Below are 26,063 nucleotides of genomic sequence, written 5' to 3'. Positions count from 1 at the left end.
AAAACCACAATGCAATGATTAATCTTGGGGCTATAGGAGAGGTTGTTGAACAAAAGAAATTTTAATCACTGTTCATATTTATAATATGAATCATTAATGGACTTGTTATCAACTTGTTAATTGAATTGTTAATCAACTCATGATTAACAAAAATTATGATTTAACTACAGGCTAAGAAAAGTGTGTGTTGAGGGAAAGACACATGACAGACGACTTTCATGACAGAGATGGTAGGTACATAAAACTGTAAAATCAAGTAATAGCAGTATAAAGCGCATTATTTATAAATAGGATGTACAGGGGTGCCAGGGTGGCTCAGTCAGTCAAGCATCAGGCTCTTGATTTTGGCTCAGGTTACGATCTCGTGGCTCGTGAGTTCAAGCCACATATTGGGCTCAGCACTGATAGCGTGGAGCCTATTTGGGATTCTGTCTGCCTCTCTCTCTGTCCCTCCCCCACTTGTGCTCTCTCTCTCTCTCTCTCTCAAAAGAAATAAATAAACTTAAAAGAGCTAAAAGGGGCTGCTTCTGAAGAACTGTGAATAGGAAAGGGTGGATATTTGTATTTGTAACATTTTGATAAGTATTAAATTAAAAAACTTGTTCTCTGCCCCCTATGATTTTCATAGGATCCTAAAAGCAATGATACCATCAGTTTCTGTATTGAGGGGAGGAAATGTCAGTGGCTTTGGGTTTCATGTTTTCAGTACAGACAGAATTAGCCTCAGCCAATTTGGAGAACCCTGCTAGAATAGCTTTGGGAAGGCGTCATCAGATGCGGTGCCTCCACGGCATAACTGCTCCTTTTCAGCGTTGGCAATAACGGAAGATATTGCTGAAGTCAGCCAGAGTGAGAAAGGAGGGAAGCGGAGGAGCACACTTAAGACACTCCCTGGGGTCCCAAGAAGCATTTGGCATGGGTCTGAGGGAGTCTGGTCAGAGACTGAAAAGCTGAGTATTGTAAAAGCGTAGACAGATTCCTTACCCTGTGTCCAGAACGACTTAGCACTTCATATACCCGAGTTAGAAAAAAAGAATACTCTCTTATATCCTTTGGTAAACAAAATAACAGGTTCACTCTTACGTTTCTTTTTTTATTAAATTTTTTTTTAAAGTTCATTTATTTATTTTAAGAGAGAGAGAGCAAGTAGGGGAGGGGAAGAGAGAATCCTAAGCAGGCTCCTCACTGTCAGCACAGAGCCCGATGCAGGGTTCGAACTCATGAACTGTGAGATCTCGACCTGAACTGAACCCAGGAGTTGGGCGTTTAACCAACTGAGCCACTCACGCACCCCCACTCTTACATTTCTAAACACTGCTCCTCTGAATCTTCCTCTGGTACGATTATTGAAATAGTCTCCTTACCTGCCAGACCTTTGTTGGTTTATTTGTAAAATATACCTATTTTCCCAGTTTTTAAAAGGTACAAAGGCAAGAGGCTAGAAAAAGTTACATGTAACTACTTACTCAGTTTCCTGCTTAAGGCCAAAATCAGACGTGTCTTCATTGCTAGAAGTGTATTTGTCATAACATTCACTCATCAAAGACTGAAAGGATGAATAGACCTTGCATGTGTTGTTGCAGACTCTTAGTTGACGGACTCTGGGCACTCCTAAAAGTATGTTCTCATAGTAGATGCGACTGCTGTTCTTTAAATTATACAAAGTCTTGTTCGTGTACCATGCATCCCAGTACAGACCTTCCAAAAGGGGTCCTTCCATAAACTTCATATAAAAAGATAAATGTTATGGGAAAAGTATTTTCATGTCATTTGTATAACAGAATCTACATTTAACATTACCTTAAAAGCATGAGTCAGTTAGTGTATGAGTATGAAAATTATTGACCAAGCCACCATTAACATGAATGGAAATGATGATGTCGAGGAGGATAATGAAGATGGTTAATATTTACTGAGCCCTTAGGTAGTAGGCAATGCTCTAGTTCTTTAGAAATACTAACTCCTTTAATTCCACAACCTTTTACCCTTTCTTATATGAGAGGTACACCAACAATTGTCCCCTAAGAGTATCAATGCCCATAGCCATGTATTCATGGTTGTCATGGCCCTAATTCAGGACTTGCCTTCAGAGTTGTCTGTGTTCCCCTTCCTCACTAACTCCCCTTCCCCACTAAGGTGGCAACTGCTACTCTTGGCTCTGCCCTTCTAAGAGATCCCAAACCCAGGGTTCAGTTTTTTCTTTTCTGCCTTTGTTTTCTTTGCCACTGGCCATGCATACTTCAAGACAGTACAATAAAAAAGAAGCAGGGTGATCTCCACTTCTAGTCTTGGGGGAAATTTCCTCTTTCTTGCATATTTCACCTGGTCTATACCAATGACCTCTAATCATCTGCCCTCATCTCACACTTCCCCTCTCCCTCTCAGGAAGTGACCTTGTCTCTTTCATAGGTTTTAGATTCCTAGCATGACATTCATGATTTCACCTCTTGTTCAGTTTATAGTTTGCCCTTTCCATCTCATCTTCTACATGCCTATAATGCCAAACAAAGTGCCATATGTAGAATTACTTACAGCACGTACTGTTTATTCTTCCTAGAATGCCCTGTTACTTATCATTTTTTTTTTTTGTTACTCATCCTTTAAAACTCAACTGAATTGTCATCACCTCTAGAAAACATTCCTATCTCTTCTTTATGTGCCCCAATGTTTGCGACTTGGGATACCTGAAACTTCTGTTCTCTTAATGTGAGCATCTTGCTAAGTTAAATGTAATGTAAAAAGCAAGTCTGTTCCAATGTTGATGGAATGATTCTCTCACATAGTTAAAAACACTATAAAGTTATATTTTACATATGTACTATTTATTTGATTATATACTGTACATTACTGTAATACACACAGTATAGGGCTGCATACCAAAATTATATATATCTCACTTTACAGGCCATGAAAGGATTTTTTTTAAAGTTTATTTTTTTCAGTAATCTCTACACCCAAAGTGGGGCTCAAGCCTGTAACTCCAAGATCAAGAGACACTTGCTCTTCTGACTGAGCCAGCCAGGCGCCCCCATTTAAGGATTTTTTAAGAATAATTTTCACTATACACAACTACAGTTTGATGTGGATCCTAACCCCACATAATGTTTTTCCAAATGCAAAGATAGTGTTAAAAAAAGTATAACTTTTTTAAAAGTTATAAAAACTCTATTACCTGAGAGCATAGGTTCTCAATATACACTTACTAATTGGTTGATTCTAAAAGTTTAAATAAATGATATTCATTTTTACTCATTCCTTCAACAAATATGTCTCCAGTGCCTATTACTTGTGCCAAGAGTTTGTTTATGCAATACCATAAGCTACTTCATTCTCAGTCACATGATAGCTTACCTTCCAAAAATCAGTTATGCTGCGAATAGACTTAAAGTTGGTTCTTTCATCACCAGGCACAGAAGTGTCCAAAAATAGAGATGACATAACTTTGTTTAAGTAATACATATGTGGGTTTACCATGCCAAAAGTCACTAAGGAGAAGAATTTTTGTTTACAAATTTATCTTTAAAAAGTCAGTTATTCAGGATTAAAAGTTAGATTTTGTTCCCAATCTTGTTTTGAAAATCCAAATTTTTTCTTGACTAATTATAAAAGTAATTTAAAAAATGAAAATAGAAATATACAAAACAGGAAGAAGTTTCTTGTCTTCTCACTGCTAGAGTTAGGTTTAGCACATATTCTTGAGATTTTTCTGTATGCCTACACATTTATAAAGAAAATAAGTTTATTTTCACAAAAATGAGATCGCATTATGCATAGTCTTCTGCCAGTTAGCTTTTTCTCTATTTTTACAGTAAACAATATAATGGTAAATAGTTAAAGCTATGGACTTTGAAATCAAACAGATGATTTGAGTCCCATCATAAGGATAATACCTGATAGTTTTGTTATGAGAAGTGAGATAATGCATGTGGAGCACTTAAACCATGTTTTGGCACAAGATAAGAATTTTTAAAACTATTAACTAATATTCATTCTCTCTCTAGGAGTACGTGGGTAGGTTTTAGAGAAGGGTATAGACTAACTGTGTCTTTTTTTTTTTTTTTTTTTGCTAGAAACCTTTCAGTTCTTACAAGTATCTATCTTCAACATTACTTCGTGGCACATGAGTTTATGCCATGCTTTAATGTTCCATATTATTTCACTGTATATACCAAAATGTTAAACAAATCCTCTGTTGATGAAGATTTAAGTTGCTTTCAATTCTTCCTAATTATAAAAAGTTTTTTTTTTATGTCTGTGAATAATGGAATTATGATCTTTTATATTTTTCTGTTCCCTAAATGTTGTAATAAGCATTTAAAAACCAGTCTAAGCTGGAGTTGTCTTTTCAATCAAGATTTGACCCAAATTCACTCCAACTATACCAAGGAGTTAACGGATATATAATTGCCAATGTGTAGGCCATGTCAACTTGTGATACGTCTGGCCATTGAGCTTACACCTACTATTTGTTGGGCACTCAAAGGATAAAATACTCCTTAATACTGATTCAGTCAATGCTCTTGACCCACAGACAGGTGAAATGCAGGTTGATATGTTTTCCTAGTCTCCTTATTAAAGATTTGCATTGGGGCACTTGGGTGGCTCAGTTGGTTGAGTGTCTGACTTCAGCTCAGGTCACGATCTCACGGTCCGTGAAATCGAGCCCCGCGTCGGGCTCTGGGCTGATGGCTCAGAACCTGGAGCCTGCTTCTGATTCTTTGTCTCCCTCTCTCTCTGTCCCTCCCCCGTTCATGCTCTGTCTCTCTCTGTCTCAAAAATAAATAAAAAAAACGTTAAAAAAAATTAAAAAAAAAAAGATTTGCATTGTTCTATACCTTCTGTGATTGGGCACCAGCAAACTTTACTGTTTTGCAATTTTACTATCACACAGCTGTGCAATAGGCCAGGGAAAAGAGCAAAGCAGACAAGACTAACTTCTTTGGCCTCATTTGTAGTTTGACCTATGAAACTGAGATAATGTATCAACATGGTTCTAAAAGACATCATGTGACAATTGCCAACTCAAGGGAATAACTGTACTCAAGAAAGAACTGACAACTAAAAGTAATAACTCAATCAATGCTGACAATGAAAGCTTTTCATTATGTCTGCGACTTAAAGCTTTGCCCTTTAAGAGATGGAAATAGTGTACATCTAAAGGAATTTAAGACAGGTCTAAAATACGTCAATACTTTTTTTAGAAGTCTTAGTCTGAAAGTCTATGGTTTATAAAGTACATATGTTTTACTTTTCACCTCCACATAACTTCTTAGTTCAGTGTCTTCATCTACATCTGTACTTACATATACATAGGTTTATTAAAAAAATAAAGTAGAGTGACAACTCCTGAAGTGTGGTTCTAATTTCTACTTCCTTTCTGTAATGCAGCTTAGGTTTCGGAGCCCCTGTGAGACATAAAACAAATTTTTTCTTTACATTATTATGTAATTTATAATGTATATAAGTAACCATGATGGAACTGTGTTTTCCACTTTTATTCTGATACACTGTGTGAAGGCAAGCTCCAATTGCTTCTGGTTATTTTTTTTATTCTCACTTTCATGAAGGAGGAATAATTACAACATTCCCATGGGGGTGAGCGGGCAGTCACTTTATGACTGTACACTAATGAATTTTATAACATGGACGTTTTCTCAATAGTCCCGTCTGAAAGTGAAAAAGCAAAATACAAATAAATAAATAAATAATAAAGAAAGAAAGAAAAAAAGAAAAAAATTCCTCATCTTCACAATCGTTTTCTCTACCGTCTATATTGCTTCCTGGGAAGGTTGGATTCCGCTGGAGGGGTAAAGGACTTGGCCTGGGGTTCTACCGAGGTCACGACTCCCCAGACCAATAAAGGACTTTGGAGAAGGGCCTAGCGACGGTATTTGTACAGCAAGTAACAGCTCCCAGCTCGAGCCTCGGGCAAAGGGCGGGTGCCACCTCCCCTCAAGGCTTCAGTTTCCGTCTGTGAAATGGGACCCCTGTCCACCCCGTCTCAAGGGTAGGCTGTGAGGGCTACACGTGCTGGAAGTCCTATCTCTGACATGAATAGATATGGCGCTACATAGTTACTATTAGGGTATGTGTAATTGCCAAATCGGCCCTGCTCCACCACTTCCTAGGATCACCCCTCACCGCCTCGGTGCCACCGTGACGCCTCAGCCATGGCCGACCTGGAAAACGACACCCGTTTGACCTCCCAGGTCTGCCGCGCCTGCGCGTAACTTTTCGACACGCGCCACCTAGCTCCTGCGCCTGCGCAAACCCTCCCGCTTCTCCACCTGCGCAAGCCTTTCTACGAGTGACAAGCGCGCGTGCGCACCGAGGACGCTCTGGAAAGCGGCAGGCTGAGGCGGGGTTAGGAATTGCGGCGCTTTATCTCTGGCGGAGGGGCCGGCTTCTAGGGCAAATCTGGCTTCGGGCCTGGGGTTGGTGGTAAAAGTCGTAGTAATTAATTGTAACGGGCTACTGTTTCTTGAACACCTTTTACATTTATTGGCTTGTTTAGTCTTCACATCCCCCCTTCCTGAAAGGTAGGTGTTTTATCCTCATTTTAGGTCTGGTAAAGCAGAGGCGCTGAGAGGGTCAGTGACTTACCGAAGTCCACAGGTGGCGGGGTCAGGTGTGCAGGACGCCAGAGCCCGAGTGCCTGACCAGGTGCCCACGCTGCCCCTGCTGCCTGCAGACACCGGTTCTCATGAGCCGAGAGCTGCAGCTAGAAGTAGCTCCCACCCTTCTTCCCACCCAATATGGCTAAAGAAAATGATGAAATAGATTTAAACAAAATCCAGCTCTGAAGTCATGAGGGAGAGTAGGCCTAACAGGAGTCCTCGGGAGCCCAGACTCACATCTGGCACTGAAGCTTTGCAAAGATGGGAAGGTTTGTAAACCAGCTATAGAAAAGACCAAAGAAATTTGGCTGTAAATTAAGGCATCGGAAAACCCGCCAGGATATGAGACAAGAGGGAGTCTCATGTTGGAAAAAAGGAAAATAAATTCAGTAGAAAGGCCCTAGGGCAGCCAGCAAAGAAAACCATCAAGCTGTTTTTGGAAATAAAAAATAAAGCTTCTTTTGTTATTTCTCTGAAAGAGATGTAGAGTGATGTTGATAAACGCTATTTTATGTGCAGATGAAAAGCAAAACGAGGCTACACAGCAACAAGGGTCAAAGACTACCAATAATAAACAGGAGAGGCCTAGCAAAAGGCCGTGGCCAGTGGATAGGAGGCCTGAGAAGAAAGGGCTAGTGTCCTAGCTTAAGGACAGTATAATAAAAGGATTTTCCCATTCCTGTACTTAGACTCTGAGATGCTCACAAAATTATGTTTTCTAATGTAATAGCTTATCTGAAGTTTAAATGTAGGAGGATCCCTCCCCCCCCTCCTCAAATACAGGTATTGAAATTTACATGAAGTAAAAGAATTAAGCAGTTGAATCTGCAGACTATTCTTGTTCCATTGAACTCGGTAGACTCAGAGGTCTTGAAGATTTAACGGATTTATTTGGTTAAAGCAAAATAACAATTTCAGGAGCGAGTCTGTCAGGATTTAAGTTACTGTGGTTGTTTCCTTATGAAATGGCAAACCATGGAATGCCTAGCTGAATTTCAGGAGGAATTGACTGAGCCGTAAATGAGCTTCATTAAGATACAGTTATAGAACACACTATTGTTGCTTTTCTGGAAATTGTTATTCTTAGGTTTTACTTGATGTTGTATAATATATAAACACCAAAAGTTACAAAGATCTAGACTTTTGTGAAGAGAAGACAAGTCTATTTTGAATATTTGAAATTTTATTCTCTTTTGACATTAAGCTTTGGAACACTCAGATAATCTATACCATGTTAGTATTCCTCTAAGAGAAAACGGGTAAAACAGTATTTAGAAAGCAGAACCAGTAAACCTTATTACAAGCATTAGATGTGCTTAAAAAGTTGATATTAATTCATAATCTGTAATTGTTAAATGTATATGACTTAAATGTTAAAATCTCACATTTTAAGGTAGTCTTCTACAATTACAAACCCATATGCCCAGATTTTCCTTAGGCTTCGCAAACCAGAGAAGATAGAATGTGTAAGAGTCAAAGGATAAATATTATAAATATATATTAGTTATATTACCTAATTAAAGCCATAATCTGTTAATACAGCTATGGATTTATTTTAAATTTTAATTGAATATATTACTAATAGTGTAGTTGTTGTATTTCCAAATGTTGGTAACCTCATTAAAGTTCTTCACTTTCATAGAGTCCAGATTGAGCTGCCAGACGCTGAAATTCTCCTTCAGGGTTAAAAGCTTGTTTCACATCCAAACCTTTACCGTTAAGTGCTAAATATTTGCTGAAAGTTGGTCGAACACGTAACTGCTTAGGAGCCGGAAGAGTTTGCCTTTGATGGACTGAAATAGATCAAAATAGAAGTTGATTCAGAAAACATGTTCTAAACAAATGGGTTGCTCTAGGTATTCAATATCAGACAGGACAAGAAAAAAAAATCAGAACTGTTGGGGGAAAATCTCTTGTATTTTATACCAGACATTTTTATATTATGCTGAGATTGTGTTTCTTACTAAATCTTTCTGATTAAGTCCTTTATAACACTTGGGTTGATAGGGTGACATACCTGTAACATCTAATCTTGTGTTACATGTGGTCACTCCAGCTTCATTAACTGCAGACACAGTATACCACCCAGCATCTTTCTTGTTTACGTCTTTTATCAGTAAAGTGACTCTACCAGAGTTATCATGATATAAACTGGAAAGAAACAATAATAAAAAATTAAAGTATAAGAATTGATTTTCCTGTGAAAGTTTATTTATGCTGTCTGTGACCTAGAGTGCCAGACTGTAAGAAAATGAAGTATTTGGAAATTCTGAGCTGTACCTAGTCAGTGCCATGTAGCATTGGTTTTATTAAATTTAACCTCCCCCCCACTTAATTTTGTTTGTGTCATCATTTCCTTGAGCCATCTTTCTTTATTGTTAGTAAAAAGGTAAGTCCTGGCCTACTTTATGCCTTATGTTTTTGATTAGTGGAATCTGGTGTAATGAGGTTTATTACATTTCTCTGCATGTTTTAAAAACCAGACAAAGTGAGATTACAAATGCATGCCATTTATAATGCATTTCAAGTACAACTGGATTCATCCCAATAAACTAGAGTTATGTCTAAAAATACTTATCCTACCTTATTCGATCAGTGTTGAATTGTACCATTTCATTATTTCTTTTCCAGAAAATCTTTGGTGGAGGTACAGCTGAGATTTGGCATTCTAGCTTCACTGAGTCTCCCTCAAAAACTTTTTTGCTTTGTGGTTTGTAGATAAACATTGGTGCTCTTCTATGTTCTTTTGCTACATATTAATAAAAAATTCAGGTATTTGAAATATTATAAAAAGAAAATAAGCAAGCCAAGGTATTATGAAATTTGTATGTTGATACAAAAGTTTTAAAAAACACAAGATTGAAAGCTTATGTTTTAGCATTATTTTAAACAACATAGAGTACTATTTTGCATTATTATACCATTTAGACTTCTAAAATAGTAATGTTGCATTGAATTTACAATCATGTTTCATCAAAGAATTTAAGTTATATTCTCATTTATGTCTCTTCTATAAGGAGGCAGCATGAATGGTGGCAAGACTAGACAGCCTATGTTCAAATTCTCTTTTTGCCCCACCAGCCATGCCAAATGGGAAAGATTTGTTTAGTTTCTCTGAGGCTCAGTTTTATCTATTGTAAAATAATTACAGGTATAGTGACTGCTCTACCACACAAAATTACTGTGAGGATCAGCTGAGATAATGAATGAAGCAGCATTTTGTAAACTGTAAAATAGTATATAAGTGTCAGTAATTATTACATCATTTCTTTAATTACCTGAAGGAAAAGAGGAAATGGTATCAGAATACTGTAACCCTAGCTTTTCTGAAGGAGAAATGAAATTGGACAGATGCCTGCCAAGGCCTCTTTCAACTCTAGCATTAATAATATTTCTGGAGCTATTCGCACAAAAAGGATTTGCTCAAAGCTTAATCACTTGAATTGGATTTTTTTTGATTCCCCGATTACTCGGTTTTCCCTTAGACTGAGGCCCATTATTATATCATAGAATAATCTTAAAGGGTTTTTCACTGATTTGAATAGAACACAAAATCAAGGATATTGTTCATCCTTTAACTTGATCAGGATTTTATGTAATCAGCAGTAAATTATGTCAAAGTATCTTTTCTGCAGTATGCCATGGCTTAAACCATTACAAATGTAATATATATTTAAACCACTTAAATTGTAATATTTTTTTTAATAAAAATTTTTTTTCATTTTTTATTTATTTTTGGGACAGAGAGAGACAGAGCATGAATGGGGGAGGGGCAGAGAGAGAGGGAGACACAGAATCGGAAACAGGCTCCAGGCTCTGAGCCATCAGCCCAGAGCCTGACGCGGGGCTCGAACTCACGGACCGCGAGATCGTGACCTGGCTGAAGTCGGACGCTTAACCGACTGCGCCACCCAGGCGCCCCTATATCTCAGTTTTAAGTAATGTGTGATCATGGCAATGCTGGAAAAATAACAATCAGATTAATTTAGACGATAGATCAGAGAAGTGATTAGACTGAAGTTTTTCACTATAATATCCTTTAGTTACATCTAGAAATGGTTACATCTAGAAATGCTTATATAGTTGACTCTTGAACAGTGCAGGGCATTGGGGCACCCCTCCACCCCGCCGCCATGCAGTTGAAAGTCTGCACATAACTTTTGACTCCTGAAAAACTTAACTCCTAATAGCCTACTCTTAACTGGAAGCTTTACTGATAATATGAACAGTCTATTAACACATATTTTCTGTGTTATATGTATTATATACTGTATTCTTATGATGAAGTAAATTAGAGAAAAGAAAATGTTATTTAAAAAATCACAAGCAGGTGACAATACTGTGTTATAAAAAATCTGCATGTAAATGGACATGCACTGCTCAAACCTATGTTGAATTGAGAGTCAACTGTACTGCCTCATTTGGTTTGTCTAAAATTGCACTATTTCTTTATTTCCTTTTGTGAAAAGCTTTGGTTAGAGGTCTCTTGTTGAAGTTTCCCTGAGTTTCTCTCAAAAATGCTGTGTGCCCCCTCTCCCACCCTGTGACTTTTAGATAAAAATTGGCATTCTCCTGGGTTGTGTAGACATTGACCTTAAATATGAAGTCCTGTGGGATTTTCCTTTTTAACACTTGCTTTTTTTTTTTTTTTAATACTGCTGGATTTTAAGGAACTCTTGAAGATCCCTCTGATGGCTTACCCAGGACATCCAGCTGCACAGTAAAGGTGGCTTCTCCTGCTCTGTTCTTGGCAACACATGCATAGGCCCCTGCATCTGAAGCTCTGACCACTTCAAAGATGAGTGAATGAAAACCCTTTTCAGACACAATCATTTTGTGCAAGTCATCTGATTGAACTGGTCTTCCATTCAGATACCATGACACATCAGGAGCTGGCAGTCCGCTGACCTGAAAAGGAAGACACAAGAAGGAGATGACAGAATTTTAAATTATATCATCACTGGTACCTATTTGTCCATTTACAACTTTTAACAATTCTAGTATCTGGGTGGGTTTGTGATTGACAGTGCAAAGCAAGAGCTTAAAAAGGTGTTTGCTTTCAACAATGTTTAACAAAACAGTAGAAATTAAACTCTCGAAATCAATGTCGTCTTTTCAGACTACATCAAACTACATCTAGCTCTTTCGTATGCACCATGAGGGCCTGTAAGATGTCTCAGTTACTATATTTAGAACATTAACTTACGTTATCTAGGTCTCCCCAAGAAATATGAAGTGATACGGGTTTTTTTTTGATAATGTGACTGCAGTTGAAGTCTCAGAGGGACATATGTGTGATGCTTGCTGATCTAATGGATGACTTTACCAAAGTAGAACGCTCTTGAGCTGTAATTTTGGTGTTTAAATTCCAGTTTACGTGTTTTCTTATAAACCTTAACAATTAAATCCATACATGGACTTTCGTTCACAAGGAATCCAGAAAAACATTTTATAGGAAAAAGGTCTCCAAAATGAGAACAATAAAAATGTAGGTCTTTCTAAAGATCACTTCTAGCATGAAGATCTCTTCTACGCCAGGTGAGCAGGTTGGCTTGAATTTCTTAATGGAGAATACTGCTTTAGAAATCTTATTGGTTTGATAGCTTCACTTATGTATTTATTAGGGGGTAGGTACTATTGTGAGTACATTATGTCTGTTTACTCAGTTAATTCTCATAACAGCCTTATGAGGTACATTTGTTACTCTGCCATACAGATGAGACAAAAGCACAGGAAGGTTCAGTGACTTAGGTTACATAGCTGGAAAGTGGCAAAGCCAGGATTCAAACCCAGGTAAGCTTGGTTCCAGAAGTTTTGTTCTTATCCACTATACTTGTTGCTTGTTGCAGTGTGTAACAGATTATGAAGAGGAAGAGGACACTTTTCAAAACAGTATCTTGTTGCTATTTTTCCTCCAATATTTTTACACTCTTACTTTGAAGTCCATTCTGCAGAATCTTCCTTCTTCAATTGACATGTTCTCTGGCACTTGAATGAAACGAGGTGGGTAAAATTTCTCCTGGATTGCATCCTGATCATTCACATCTCCCCTTGAGGATGATCTGCTTCTACAAAAATATTTTAATAATCACTATACAGGAAAGTTGTCATTGTTCTTCCTTTTGAACAAATATAGTTTAGCTATCATATTGGAACCCTCAGAGTCTATGCTATTTAATGTGTCAGTGTAATAACAATAGAGAGAGGCATATTTGAAGACTGTTAGAAATGGTAGCAATTTAGGAAGATCTGGTACAAAATATACATCTTTATTTCTTTTATACAATGCTACAAATTGATGAAGAAACTGATCTATTAAAATGGAGAGTACCCCATGGACAATTCTTATCATATGCAATGATTTGGGATTTAGAGTTGGGTTTTGTTTGTCATGAGATATTTGCTTAACGTGGACATGTGGTCCTGGCTTATTTGACCAAAACATATTAAAAACTTCTTCTGAGATAGTACTGACAATTAACAGATAAAAGAAATTTTTTTACGTTTATTTTGAGAGACAGAGACTGCGTGAGTGGGGGTGGGGCAGACATGGAGAGAGAGAATCCTAAGCAGGCTCAGTGCTGCCAATGCAGAGCCCAGTGCAAGGGTCGAACTTATGAAACTGTGGGATCATGACCTTAACTGATTGAGCCACCCAGGCACCCCTAACAGATAAAAATTTTGATCATCCTCTCGGACATTAGAAAAGTCACATTGTTTTTTATAAAAGGTATGTAGCAGGCTTGAAGTCTTTATAAATAATACAGTTTTAAGCTGAATATATCTTTGGTAGTAAAATAGATTTTGTACCTTACTTGTGATGTAGGAACTTGCAGTCGTGCGTGTTCTGAGTTGTGCTGTTTGAAATTAAAACAAGGTGAGAATGTTAATATGTGGTTACTAGCTTGAAATGAAGCAGAATTAAGTAGTCATAGCTGAAATGAACATTTCTTTGTTGGCTGTATTTGTGCCTTCATGGTTAATTCCATATACAGTTGATCCTTGAAATACACAGGTTTGAACTGCACAGGTTCACTTATATGTGGGTTTAAAAAAATTTTTTTTTATGTTTATTCATTTTTGAGAGAGAGAGACAGAGCATGAGCAGGGGAGGGGCAGAGAGAAAGAGGGAGACACAGAATCCAAAGCAGGCTTCAGGCTCCAAGCTGTCAGCACAGAGCCCGAAGCAGGGCTAGAACTCCCGAACCATGAGATCATGACCCCAGCCGAAGTCAGATGCTTAACTGACTGAGCCACCCAGGAGCCCCTGTATATGGTTTTTTTTTTTTTTTTAAGATAAAACATACTACAGTACTTTAAATGTATTTTCTTGCATTTTTTTTCTAGCTTATTGTAAGAGTGTGTATATAATACATATAGTGTACAAAATCTATGTTAATCTACTTATCAGTAAGGCTTCTGGTCAAAAGTAAGTTTTTAGTAGTTAAATTGTTGGAGAGTTAGAAGGTACAAGTGGATTTGAATTGTGTGTGGCGGGGTCGGCACCCCTAACTCCTGCATTGTTCATGGGTTAACTGTATTAAGTACTTACCGTATAGTGCACTAACTTTCTAATACTCTAGCAAGTAATCCCCTGAATTAATAGGACTATTTAACAGGTATGGTACATGAACATTAGCTAGACGTTGAATTCATGGTAGTTCATTTTTCATATGACTACTTTACAACAAAGGGAGATGTGTTCCCCTGGTGTATTTGAAATGGGAACACATGGTACAGATTGTCCTTTAGTAAAACAGGAATAGACATGAAGTCACTTGTGTTGGCAGTAGATACAAGGTATTATGCCCACTGCTCAAAAGTGCACCAACAGCAGTAAACACATATTAGACTGGAAAATGCTTCTCTTTTTAGCCATGGCACAAAATCATGATGGACACCATGGAAGCTACGTGTAGAGCTCTGAGAAGGTTTGAAAAACAACATTAATTACTTCCTGGTTAATAAAAGTTTATTTAATTTAAGCAAACATCTTTTAGGATTTATATCTGAGTACCAGAAAATTATTTCCATTTGAGAATAAAACCAGAGATTGATGGAAATCCTAATTAATTGATCAAATACTTAAAGCTTATTTTGTGTATTTCACTGTGCTTGGCACAGCAGGGGAGACAAGTGAAAAATCTCTCCCTATCCAAATATCTGAAAAACACCTATAATCTGAGTATACATTACTTATTTTGTGATGAATATGTTTAATGTATTTGGTCATTTTAAAATAAAATTCTTACAACTCTAACTTTTTTTGGCTAGTCTTAAGGTTCTCTACACAGAATGTCAAAAGAACAATTCACTTATCAGATCAACTAGTTTTTTTGGTAAAAAGTGAAAATAATTTAATTAAACCCAAAATATCCAAATTAAATTGTTTGCTTTTTCATATAGTAATGATTTGAATATGTATATATTCATATTAAGAGGTGTAATATTTCAGTTTTATATAATTTGATAACATTTTTTATTGGAATGTTTGAAGTATACACAAAAATCTAAGATTTATCTTTTCAGATTTCATATGTTTTGCTGCTATCTCTTTTCTTGGTACTGTTACCTTCATTTTAATGTTTTTAAAGAATGAATGAGAAAAATAATACATTCTTGCCCTTGAAATCATACACTGAATTTATAAGGTAAGCCATCAATATAACATTGTTTTGAGTAATTTCTACTAATAGAGGTAGGTTTGCATCCTATTCTTGCTGTAATCTGTACCAGTCCAGAGTAGGTGCTCCATGTAAATTAATTGAATGAATGAATGTATGAACTGTTCATTAGCCAAAAAGAGGTTTAAGTTCTATTTTCAGTTTCTAGTTACTTGCACTGTTAGATCCTACTCCATCCTTTTTAGTAGGTCTTGTTGCATTTAACAGAAACAAAAATCCTATTTTCAGTTTCCTGTACTTAGGATAGTGGAGTCTTGGGTACCCTCTTTCATCCCTTTGGTATCTAGTTTCTTGTGAACTTTTTGGGAAGAGATGAGAGGTAACTACAGAAGGAAGACAGGAGTAACCGTTCTGTCTCTCCAACTGAATATTTCTCTTTAGGGTTACATTTACGTGTTAGAATGAAGTTGATAAGCATATGGGATATTCACTTTATGCCCTCTATAAGGTTTATACATTTGTGGAAAGGATCCTTTTGTTAATGTCTGAGCCATTACTCCAGGCTTTTTGTTGTTGTTGTTTGTTTTGTTTTTAATAAGCATTTTTGAATACAGAAACAAAGGGAATTGGATATTTCATTAGTTCCACAATTGTATTTTAAAACATTGAAATGATTAGGAGCTTATTATGAGAAAAGGTTATAATTACTTTGGCTTAGAGTTTTAACTTCTGTTAAAGATTTATAATTCATAAATTATCCATGTGGACATTGGAAAAAGAATTCTAGGTGTAATGGACCCCTAAATGTCCACATGCAGAGTGACAGTGTTAACCTTCTGGTGTTTTGACTTTGTGACATTTCATATGCAGATATTAGAACACCAGAAAGTGGAGTAAAAATTTAAATTTCTCTCTATACATTTTGGCCCATCGTGGCCTCTCCTTTTTATATCTAATGGAGCATGGAAGTGATTGACTTTTGCTTCAAATGATACTTATCAGCATTTGGAAAAACAAACATTTAAAAATCACTCAAAAGAAAAATACTCCAGTTAGGTAAAGATTATTTTAATTTACCTGTGGTGAATCTTGTGCCTCACTGTCATTTTGAGCTTGAAACACAGCAGCTGCATTCTGTGGTCCTAGCAATCTGCGAGCCATCTTCTCCTCATATGTTAGCCGCTTTGAAGAAATCAATCATTAAGGAGAAAGTAACGAGATTTAATAAAAGTTGTTTGTGCACCTTTACCTTAAAACCACCAAGAATGCTACCAAAGAAGTATAGTTCTGTCTATTGAATTAGAGATAAATACTATGTTTTAAAACTTTTTTTCATTCAAAACGTTTCCCTTCTGTTCTAGTGTCACTTTCACATCTGTAATATTCACTTCTGTTTTCCTCTTGCTCTTAGGAAAGGCAGGCATAATCCCCCTTAAGTAAGGCTCTCCCAAGTGAAGGGAAATTCTTCATGTTTTTTGTTTTGCATGTTCCCATTGACTCCATCTTTGAATATAGCACTGTATATCCTCACATTGAGAAATAACTTTTATTAAATGAACACTGAATATTTTGTTTAATTTCTGGCTTGAAAGCAGTCCATCTGATATGTTATATGTGTTTGGATTGAAGACATACAGTACTGTTTCAAAGGTAAGTGACTAATACAGTGGGTACAGTAAGAGTTCTCTCATAAATATCATGGCTATTTGTCCAGTCATATACACCAAGGTACATGAAGAAATCAAGGTGACTGACAATATCTCCTATTGTTTATTTGGTCATCAGACATATTTTATGTGAGAGTAATGCTTAAAGTGGAAAATCTTCAAAATTTTTTTTTGCTTCATTCTTCTGTTTTTATATTGTTTTACATTCTTCTTTTGCATCCTTCTTTTACTACTGAAAACCAAGAGGTGATTTCATGCAGAATATTTGGTATTGTATCCAAATATTCTCTTTTTTTAGATAATCCTATCCCTTGTGGATTATATGGACAAAGATTTGTGAGACAGAAAGGCAGAAATATTTTATAGTTTAATTGGCTTTTTATAGAAAATAGACATTTTGCTTACTTGATTTCCATTATGAAGAAGGCTGTCCTTGCATTTTAGCTTTCTCTCCAAATCTTGAATCAGAGCTTCTTTTGATCCTTGTATTTCATGGTCAGGAGTCCTTGGTGTGGGTTTATTAGCATTTGCATTTTGGGATGGTGTAGCACTTAGAGGTTGGCCAACTGAGGGTTGTTGATAGCTTTAAAAAGAGAAAAGTTTTTATTGAAGTTTTCATTTATTTAGGTAACCTCTATACCCAATGTGGGGCTCGAACTTAGGATCAAGAATTTATATACACAATGGAATACTACTTGGCAATGAGAAAGAATAAAATATGACCTTTTGTAGCAATGTGGATGGAACTGGAGAGTGTTATGCTAAGTGAAATAAGTCATACAGAGAAAGACAGATACCATATGTTTTCACTCTTATGTGGATCCTGAAAAACTTAATAGAAGACCATGGGGGAGGGGAAGAGGAAAAAAAAAGTTAGAGAGGGAGGGAGGCAAACCATAAGAGACTCTTAAAAACTGAGAATAAGCTGAGGGTTGATGGGGGTGGAAGGGAGGGGAAAGTGTGTGATGGGCATTGAGGAGGGCACCTATTGGTATGAGCATTGGGTGTTGTATGGAAACCAATTTGACAATAAATTTCATATTAAAAAAAAAAAAAGAGTCATATGCTCTTCTGACTCCTGACTGAGCCAGCCAGGCACCCCAGAAAAAAAGATTTTTAAAACAGATCTTCAAAGTACAATGTGGTACTAAAATAGACTTGACCTCATTTTGTTAGTCACTTTTAGATAGTTGAATCTACCACCACTTAGTACTGGTAGTATTAGAGTTATTAAAAATACCAATTTCCTAATAATAGTCAAGAAGGATTTAATAAGAATGGTTACCAGCTTTTTTTTTTTTTTTAAGTCTTGCCAAATTAAAATTTAGTGACAGGAGGAACAAATTAGATTAGGTGTAAGAGGGATGTTCTTCCTTAAAGATCTGCCATAAAGAATTGAGAGTAAGTCTAGTTACTGGCAGCTTGTGAGCCCTTCCAGTCTTGTAATTGAATTTGGTAAATTTGATTTGTGGGTAGATACTGTTCTCAGTTCCCTGTGATCTCATGTTGATAGTTTGAAATTGATGGTGTTGGGAGTATCTACACCAGGGAAGTAGGTAAATACCACAAATCATGGCTCCTTTCTCCAGAGCTGTTAAACATTCTCTAGTATAATCACTGGCACTTAGCAAATATTCTTTTGCTTTGAATGGAGTGTACAGTTGTCATAGTCTCTGCTTTCCTATTAATTTCCAGTTCCTTTTAATTTCCTATTTTACAAAACTCAAGTGTGGTACTATATAACAAATAGCTTTTACAGTAGCTGTGGCTTCTTCAACATTGCTAAAGTGATTTTTAGAGAAAGAAAGGAACGGTTAGGGGAGGAAGGAGAAAGAAATGTAACCTGAATGAGAAGAGGGGTTTGGGGAAAAAGAAAGCAAATTTGAGTAGCAGTTGAAGAGTTTGGTTTACATCTGTATTTGAAGTTCTAATCTAAATTATCTGGAAAGATGTTCTTCCTTCTCTCTGAGTTCTCCTGTTGATTCTGATAGAGTATAGGAGTAGTACATTAAATTTGTAAGGTGGCTTGCACTTTCACAGTTGTTTGTTCAAATTTCACCTAGTTTATTCATTTTGTGCCCTGCAAGTGTGCGTTTATATCTGTTTAATGTGGGAAAACTGGCCACTGTTTTCAGTGAGTATTTTAGTATTATCATCATAAACGTTCTCCAGTTATCAAGATGAGGCACCCTGGGTCTGTTCTCTGACCTGTTCCTGTTCAGATGTCCTCAAGGATCATTAACAAGAGCTTATAAGCTAAGTGGAAATGTATCTCTTCCAAGAGGAGCCAGAGTTTTAATTCTTGCAGGCTTTGGGGACTTGGTTAGTAATCTCTAGATTATAAACATACTCAAGTAAAAAAAGATGACTTATTACTCACCATTGTAATGTTTATTTTCACTAACACAGAGGCTGGGTATAGGGGATTCACTTGAATGAGTGAATGTTTTTAATTTGATTCTGGATGCTCTGTATTGAAAGTTGATGGTGCACATTTCTCCTCCTTACATTACAGACATTCGGGGTTGTTTATATTAATCCTAAACTAAAAGTCTGATTTGTTCAGTTAAGTAAATAGCCAAATGAAATGTTTCAATAAATAGTTGTGTTTGTGTTTTCAAATTTTGTTTTATTTTATTTTATTTTTTCTAAGTAGGCTTCATGTCCAGCATGGAGCCCAGCACTGGGCTTGAACTCAACAACCCTGAGATCAAGACCTGAGCTGAGACCCAGAGTTGGATGCTTAACTAACAGAGCCACCCAGGCACCCTGTTTTTTTTTTTTTTTTTCCCTTAAGATTGAATTTTCATGTCAAAGTGGTAAAATTCCTTTGTCTTAAAAATCTCCTATTTTTCTAACTATATGGAGCTATAATAGCCTATTTTTTTAATGTTAGTCTACCATCTTTATAAAAGTCACATGCTTGTTAAAGTGAATTAGAATTAAATAAGTTTGTTTTTTGACTGTTAAATTGAGCCTGAGAATCACTGATGTGTATTTGACCCAGTCACTTTATTCAGTGAATACCCTTATCAGTTTACATAGCCTAAATGTAAGACGACATATCTGCTCATATTTATAAACTCATATTCTTGCATTCTGCTTTATAGGTCTTTTTTTTTTTTTCTGTCATTACACTTGATCTTAGCCAAAAGGCCAAGAAGCGAAATTTTTTTTTTCTATCATTTATCACCGAAATCCTTAATTTTGTTGTAGGTCATAAAACTGAATCACCAGGCAGGTAAGGCACACTTGCTGAATGTCACACAGCAAGCTTTTTGAATGGACTAATTAGAATTGGAGTTCTCCTCAAAGTCCAGTCTGTGGTTTGATTGACTGACTAAAATGTTTGCTTAAGGGTTTCCTACTGATGAAAAGCTAAATAAAGCTTTCAAAGCAATCTAGGTCAGAATCCAAGGGATTATTTTCGAAGGCAGGGCAAACTTAAGCCCACCATAACAATGAGGGAGTTGTGCACAAATGTTCAAAGGGCCAGAGCTTTCCACCCCGTGCAGCTGGACACTGAATGGGTATCAAGTGCCTGTGGGAAGATTAAAAGAGTTATCTATGGTTGCTGCAAATGGAACAGCTAAAGCTGTATCTTTGATCTCTGGTTTGGGGACCTCCTATGCTTTATTTCTTATCCTCCATTTTTGCCTTTCTCTCTTAGTTTTGTGTACAGAGCTAGGAACATGGTTGAGGTTCACTAATACTTATTTGATGGCTCTCTTTTCTTAGCAGATATTTGGAATAGGATTGAAAGACTTTACTAAGAAAAATAGTAGAGTCAGAAAACGTTATTTTGGATTTAAAAATGCTCACGTAGGAAATTTGAAAAATAATGGAAAGCTAGATGGAAAATGATCATTTGGCTAGATTGTAACCAAGAAAAATCTACATTGTGTGTTAATGAGTGTAATGGGAATTTTGGAGGGAAGAGAAAGAGAGGGCTTAAAGTCTTCTTTAAAACAATATTAGGTCAAACCTATGAGAATGCCATTTTTGTAGGTGAAAAATAGTTGACTATCAGCCATTTCAAATGGTTCGTCTTAGTATCTGTAGGATTCTAACAAATGTTCTTGACTTTCCTCATTTTTGTTTTTTAAAATGTTGAAAATAATTCTTTGCAGGTTGAATTGCTGTAGTCCATTCAACTTAATTTCCAGAGTTTTCACCAATAATAGAAATCTCTACAAAAATTAGCTTCTGGGGAATAGTGAGAGAAATTATCAAGAATCTAAGCAAATCTTTTGATAAGCCTGCAACAAAACATATTCCATCAGGCAGTTTTTCAGTTGCCTCAGATTTAATTATCTGATGTTTTAGCCAGGCAAGGGACAGGAAAAATGATAGCTCTTGGTTTGCATAAGCACAAAGTATTCAGTTCATGTTTTAAAAAAAGCACAACCACTGTGTCCTTATTCATATCAGGTTCTCCTAGGATAGTTTTAGGCTTTGGAAGTAGTACATGCTTGCATAAGTCTCCAGGTATTCTTCTCTTTATTTAGACAGGACAATCAGCTCAACTCATTTGAACAAAGTGTTTTTTTTTAATTACCAAAGGAAACGCTAAGGTCATTTATCTCTTCAAGCCTTTCTTCTGATCATAGCAAGGAAAATTCATATACTTCACTATTTGAGTACCAGATTTTCATTAATTTTTTTTTTTTTTTTTTTTTTTTTTAGCCAAGTGGATGCTCAGGATCAGAAGGGAAAATGGATAGGAAGAAAAGACTGAGAAGAAATTTAATAGTCTCTGCTTATGTGAGAGGAAATCCTATCTGAGGAATAGCAGACAGGTGTTCTTCATCTCAGCTGAGCCCAGAACGCGAGCAATTAAATTTATAGCATGATGATCTTAACTTAGAACTGGGAGAATAGTTCACTGTTCTTGAGTATATTAGAAATCTTTTTTTGAAGATAGAAAATTATAAGTAAGTAATGTATGGGGTAATAGGTGATTTGGGTTTAGGATAGTCTGGACACTAGAGAATGGGTCAGATGACCTCTTACTGCCAGCCCCCTGGTTCAAGGTGTTTTAGGAGAATTATGAAAGAGACCTTGAGGTTTCATTGCCTTTCAAAATACTAAATAGTGAACTAGGGCATACTCCCCCACACTCCTTAGATACAAACTCAGTGTATATGCAGTATTTATTCATATATAAAAAAAAATATACTTACTTGGTGTCCACATTGGAAGGAATTTTACTGCTACTATAATCAGACTGTGATGGTAATATGGAGCTGAGGAAGCTGGCTGGGGACTGGTTATAGGTGGCTGTAACCCTTTGGCCTGGGTTGGAGGCAGCATGCTGCTGGGGAGAAGCAGGGAAAGCAGAGGAAGACATGGTGATGTGAGAGCTCACTGTTGAGGAGGCAGAAAATCTTTGCTCTGTGCATTGGCGGGGCTGGATGATAATGGAAGACTGTTTGGTCTGACTAGAGTAGCTGGAGGTTTCCGGTCCAGGAGGTTGCAGTCTGGAGCCACATGGGTTTTGGGTTTGAATGAAGTGTTTTGGACGTTCGTAGTTAAACATGCTTAGCTGGTATATGGAAGATGAAGGCAATTTATTACTATAATGATTTGTTCCTCGAAGGGTGGGGTCCTGAATTTGGGGTGGCAAGCCTGGAATCACAGAAGATCTCAAGGAATCTGAAGCAACCGTGGTCTGCCCCTCCTTGTTGTGATCCTGGGAATACTGTCCTCCTGTCTTTGATGGGGTGGCCTCTTGAAGAATATTGTTCCTTCAAAAGGAGAAAATGATTCAATTAAAGTATTTGCATAAAAAACAGTACTGTTTAACATCTTTAGGAGCATATATGCTGTTTTGGGGGGAGGCTTAAATGCTTTCAAGGTCACCTCAAGGTGGACCTTTCCTGTCTTCTAGACTTCTTTTCTTTATCTCTGTCTTTGTACAAATGACTTTTCTCCTGAGAACAACAGCAACAAAAAAAGTATTCATTAATGTTGGTTTGCCTCTGGGTGATTCTTGAAGCATGCCCAGGGGCTTCAAGATACAGGAACACTAAGTTTGAGTTTGCCAAGTGACTATGAAAAGAAATTCTCTGATGCTGCTCAATGTGATAATTTTATGGCCTTACGATTAGCCTTTGCCTTGGGGGTATAGTTCATTAACCACAGAGATTAATTATATTAATAATATTAATTATATTAATAATAATTTAATTATTTAAGTTATTAGCAGTTAAATACCTAACTTGTCTGCTCCTTTTCAGTCTGAATTCTTCCCATTGCTCATGAAAACCAATGAGCAGCTCTTTGATACACCACTTAATGAATGTCCTGGTGATCTGTGATGAATGATGTCTCATTAGATCAAGGGGAACAATATGCTTTTTTTTATAAGGAACAGTGAATGTCCATATTTACTCCTTCACTCTTTGGCAATTTCATAAAGTAGAGGGAACATGTATAATTCACTATTGTCAACTTTGAGTGTATTTTTTGTGGCTCGCTCTCAGGGTGCTGCCTCTTTTTCTCCCTTTGATTCCAAAATGACCATAGTACCAAACTAGAAGATAATTAAGGAGTACGTGTGTCTTTCTGTGTGTATATATCTTACTGACTATTCCAGAGCTATATATAAATTTTTTTGTTATTTTTAGATTATACAATCTAGTTATTGGTGTTGATACTCTTAATTATTTAGATTTTTACTTTTTATTATTTTTACCTATTTCATATGTATTTTAGACTAATTTTGAAATTATTTTAGCTTCTCTCTTTTTCTTTTGAAATGGAAGATGCTGATGTACAGAAGGAAGTAAGGCAATATGAAACTAGTGTATACCTCATCAAAAAAGAGGGATGCCATTTCTCTTACTTAGCTCTGCATTGATTCTTCTAACTTCCTGTAATGGACCCCATTTTTCCTTAGATGAATCATTTGCCCCTAAAATCAACCATGAAGGGTCATATTTGCCTCTGATTTCTTCCATTAGTATGGCAAATCTAATAAGCAGAACTATATACAGACATTACACACAGACTAGTTCAAAATACATTTAATTTTACATAGTATAAGTTAACTCTAAGATAATGATAAATCAAACTATAACTGATACCAAGCTGTCATCATTGAAATGAAATCTTAAAATTGTTTAATTTCCTAGCTTGAAGAATGTATCATTTTTAATGAAAAATTTCAGACCAAATAACTTCATCCCAAGGCTGTACATATAGTTTAGAATTAAATTAAAACTAGCAGTTTTAGGGGTGCTTGGGTGGCTCAGTTGGTTGTGTCCAACTCTTGATTTCAGGTCAGGTCATTATCTCATGGTTTATGGGTTTGAACCCCACTTCGGGCTCTGCACTCATAGTGCGTGGCCTGCCTGCTTGGGATTCTCTCTCTCTCCTCTCTACCCCTGTCCTGCTTGTCTGCATGCACGTGCATGTGTGCGTGCATGCTGTCAGAGTAAAAAAATTAAAAAAAACCTCAAACAAACAAACAAACCTAAAAGTTTTAGGAAAGAACAAATGCAACTCAACAGCCAAGAGAACGATTCTGTTGAGAAAGTACACTTAAAAAGCCATATATTCCTTAATTTCAAGTTTATGAACACAAACATGTTCAACCAGAGTGCATTTTAGTAATTAACTGTATTAGGCCTTTACACTGTTGGAGGAAAACATCTAAAAGAAAGCTTTAATTAGATCTTCTCAAGGACTCTATTTGAAGTCAAGTAATTTTGTAGTTATGGGCTTATTCATTCCATTGCAGAATTGAATCCAAATTTAGTTCTTAAATTCCTTTTTAGGAAGGCAAATTATTCAGATTCATTTCAAATGGCAAGGGATGAACTGTGTAACAAATAGCCAGTAGATATTTTCCAGAAAGTTCCCTGTTTTTCCTTACATATATTTTTAAAATGTCACCAATCTTGTACATTTTGGTATCAGTCTTCATAGTTAACAATTACTGTTATTTTTCAAAGCTCAGTTAAGAATATATTCTTTCAAAAGTTCCATTTTACTCATGTCTCAACAAAATTTTATAGAGATGTTCAAATAGATAACTCTGAAAAGTTTTTCTTTATGTTTGTAGTTACTGTTCAACAGTTTAATTTTATAAGAGGTTCTCTTACTTGGCAGTATCATTTTATTCCAAGTAGTGTTAAATAAATTTCAAAGATTTTATAAGTAAAATACTATGCAGCTCCTATTTAAAAAATCCTAACTTTTTTTTCCTCTCTCTCTGATATAGTACAGACAGACTTGCACAAACAACTGATTGAGGATATTTTAAAGCTCTAGAACATCACCACAGTTATAATCACGCCAAGTATCCCTTTTCAAGGAAAAATGATGATCTAAAAATATTAACACACAACTATCCTGCCTTGTACCCTTTCTATAATACCTTCCAGTTTCAGTGGAATGAATAGGTTACTTCCTTATTAAATATTTGTATAATAACATTATAATGTTACTTGCACACTTTTTATGTGAAGATCATTTTTGTACACATTCCTCTGATTTGGACAAAAAACCAAAACCAAAGCCCCAAACTGTAGCAGAAATAAAGGTGGGACTTACCCGTCGTTCCAGAGGGTGCCAGCTGGGTTTAACCCACTATTGAAGGGAAGGAAGAGGCATCCCCTTCCCTCACAGACTAATCTAGTGGCTCTGTGCTTAGTATTATAGCACCACTGACTTTTATCAGCTGCCAAACAGTGACATCTGATGTGCTTGCCTGTCCATCTACCTATGCTGGCATGTCAAAGTAAGAGTCCACAATCTAAACAATATCTCAGATGTCTTAGTGATATTTAAGGAGTGGGATTACATGAGCTTCTCCTCGAGGCATCTTTATTTTAGATGTGAATTTTGACTGTGAGCTTTAGCAAGCTCATGTAGGAGGAAGAGCAATGAATTGGGAAATGGAAAAAGTATAAAGCAAACTCAATTTCTTTATTGTGGTGGGGGCTTTGAATGTTCCCTGTTTGAGAAAGAAGGACTGAAAGGGAAACCATATCATGACTGACATTCCATCCAGTAAAAATTCTCCAGAAGTGAGATTAGTGATGGATGCCGTCCAAACTGATTTGTATTGGATCGTTGCTCATCTGAAGGCTTCCCCCCCCTCCTTTTTTCCCCCTCTTGCCAAATAGAAGCAGGGGTGGAGCTGAGTT

The 26,063-nt window shown here is 36.5% G+C and overlaps 3 protein-coding genes across 4 annotated transcripts in view; 1 reads left to right on the top strand and 2 right to left on the bottom strand.

Moving 5' to 3' along the window:
* Positions 1 to 6,255, bottom strand: part of PKD2L2 (polycystin 2 like 2, transient receptor potential cation channel) — a 41,818-nt gene extending 35,563 nt beyond the window's left edge. The window contains exons 1-3 of the mRNA XM_043588686.1: positions 5,304 to 6,255; positions 3,352 to 3,485; positions 1,467 to 1,723 (exon numbers count right to left, since the gene is read on the bottom strand). Of these exons, the coding sequence (XP_043444621.1) occupies positions 1,467 to 1,723; positions 3,352 to 3,485; positions 5,304 to 5,472 (560 nt within the window). The 5' untranslated portion in view covers positions 5,473 to 6,255. The remainder of the gene's footprint in view (positions 1 to 1,466; positions 1,724 to 3,351; positions 3,486 to 5,303) is intronic.
* A 1,527-nt stretch (positions 6,256 to 7,782) lies between these two features.
* MYOT (myotilin) lies at positions 7,783 to 25,598 on the bottom strand. Of its 2 annotated transcripts, XM_043588648.1 has the most exons (10): positions 25,468 to 25,598; positions 22,092 to 22,655; positions 17,314 to 17,491; positions 16,319 to 16,423; positions 13,428 to 13,474; positions 12,553 to 12,685; positions 11,318 to 11,525; positions 9,201 to 9,366; positions 8,635 to 8,768; positions 7,783 to 8,410 (listed from the first exon to the last, which is right to left on the bottom strand). In XM_043588648.1, exons 2-10 carry the CDS (start codon positions 22,445 to 22,447, stop codon positions 8,238 to 8,240), a joined length of 1,500 nt encoding a protein of 499 aa, XP_043444583.1. In that variant the 5' UTR covers positions 22,448 to 22,655; positions 25,468 to 25,598; the 3' UTR covers positions 7,783 to 8,237. The 2 variants fall into 2 exon arrangements, with proteins under 2 accessions (XP_043444583.1, XP_043444591.1); XM_043588656.1 differs by lacking the exon at positions 22,092 to 22,655 and having other exon boundaries at positions 25,468 to 25,565.
* The window catches only part of KLHL3 (kelch like family member 3), a 286,330-nt gene continuing 271,739 nt past the window's right edge, over positions 11,473 to 26,063 (top strand). Inside the window, exon 1 of the mRNA XM_043588624.1 lies at positions 11,473 to 11,580. The gene's annotated coding sequence lies outside the window, so the exon portion shown is untranslated. The remainder of the gene's footprint in view (positions 11,581 to 26,063) is intronic.

This window comes from Prionailurus bengalensis, chromosome A1, assembly GCF_016509475.1.
Source record: "Prionailurus bengalensis isolate Pbe53 chromosome A1, Fcat_Pben_1.1_paternal_pri, whole genome shotgun sequence".
Classification (NCBI taxonomy): Eukaryota; Metazoa; Chordata; class Mammalia; order Carnivora; family Felidae; genus Prionailurus; species Prionailurus bengalensis.
This window is presented reverse-complemented; position numbering and strand designations above follow the sequence as displayed.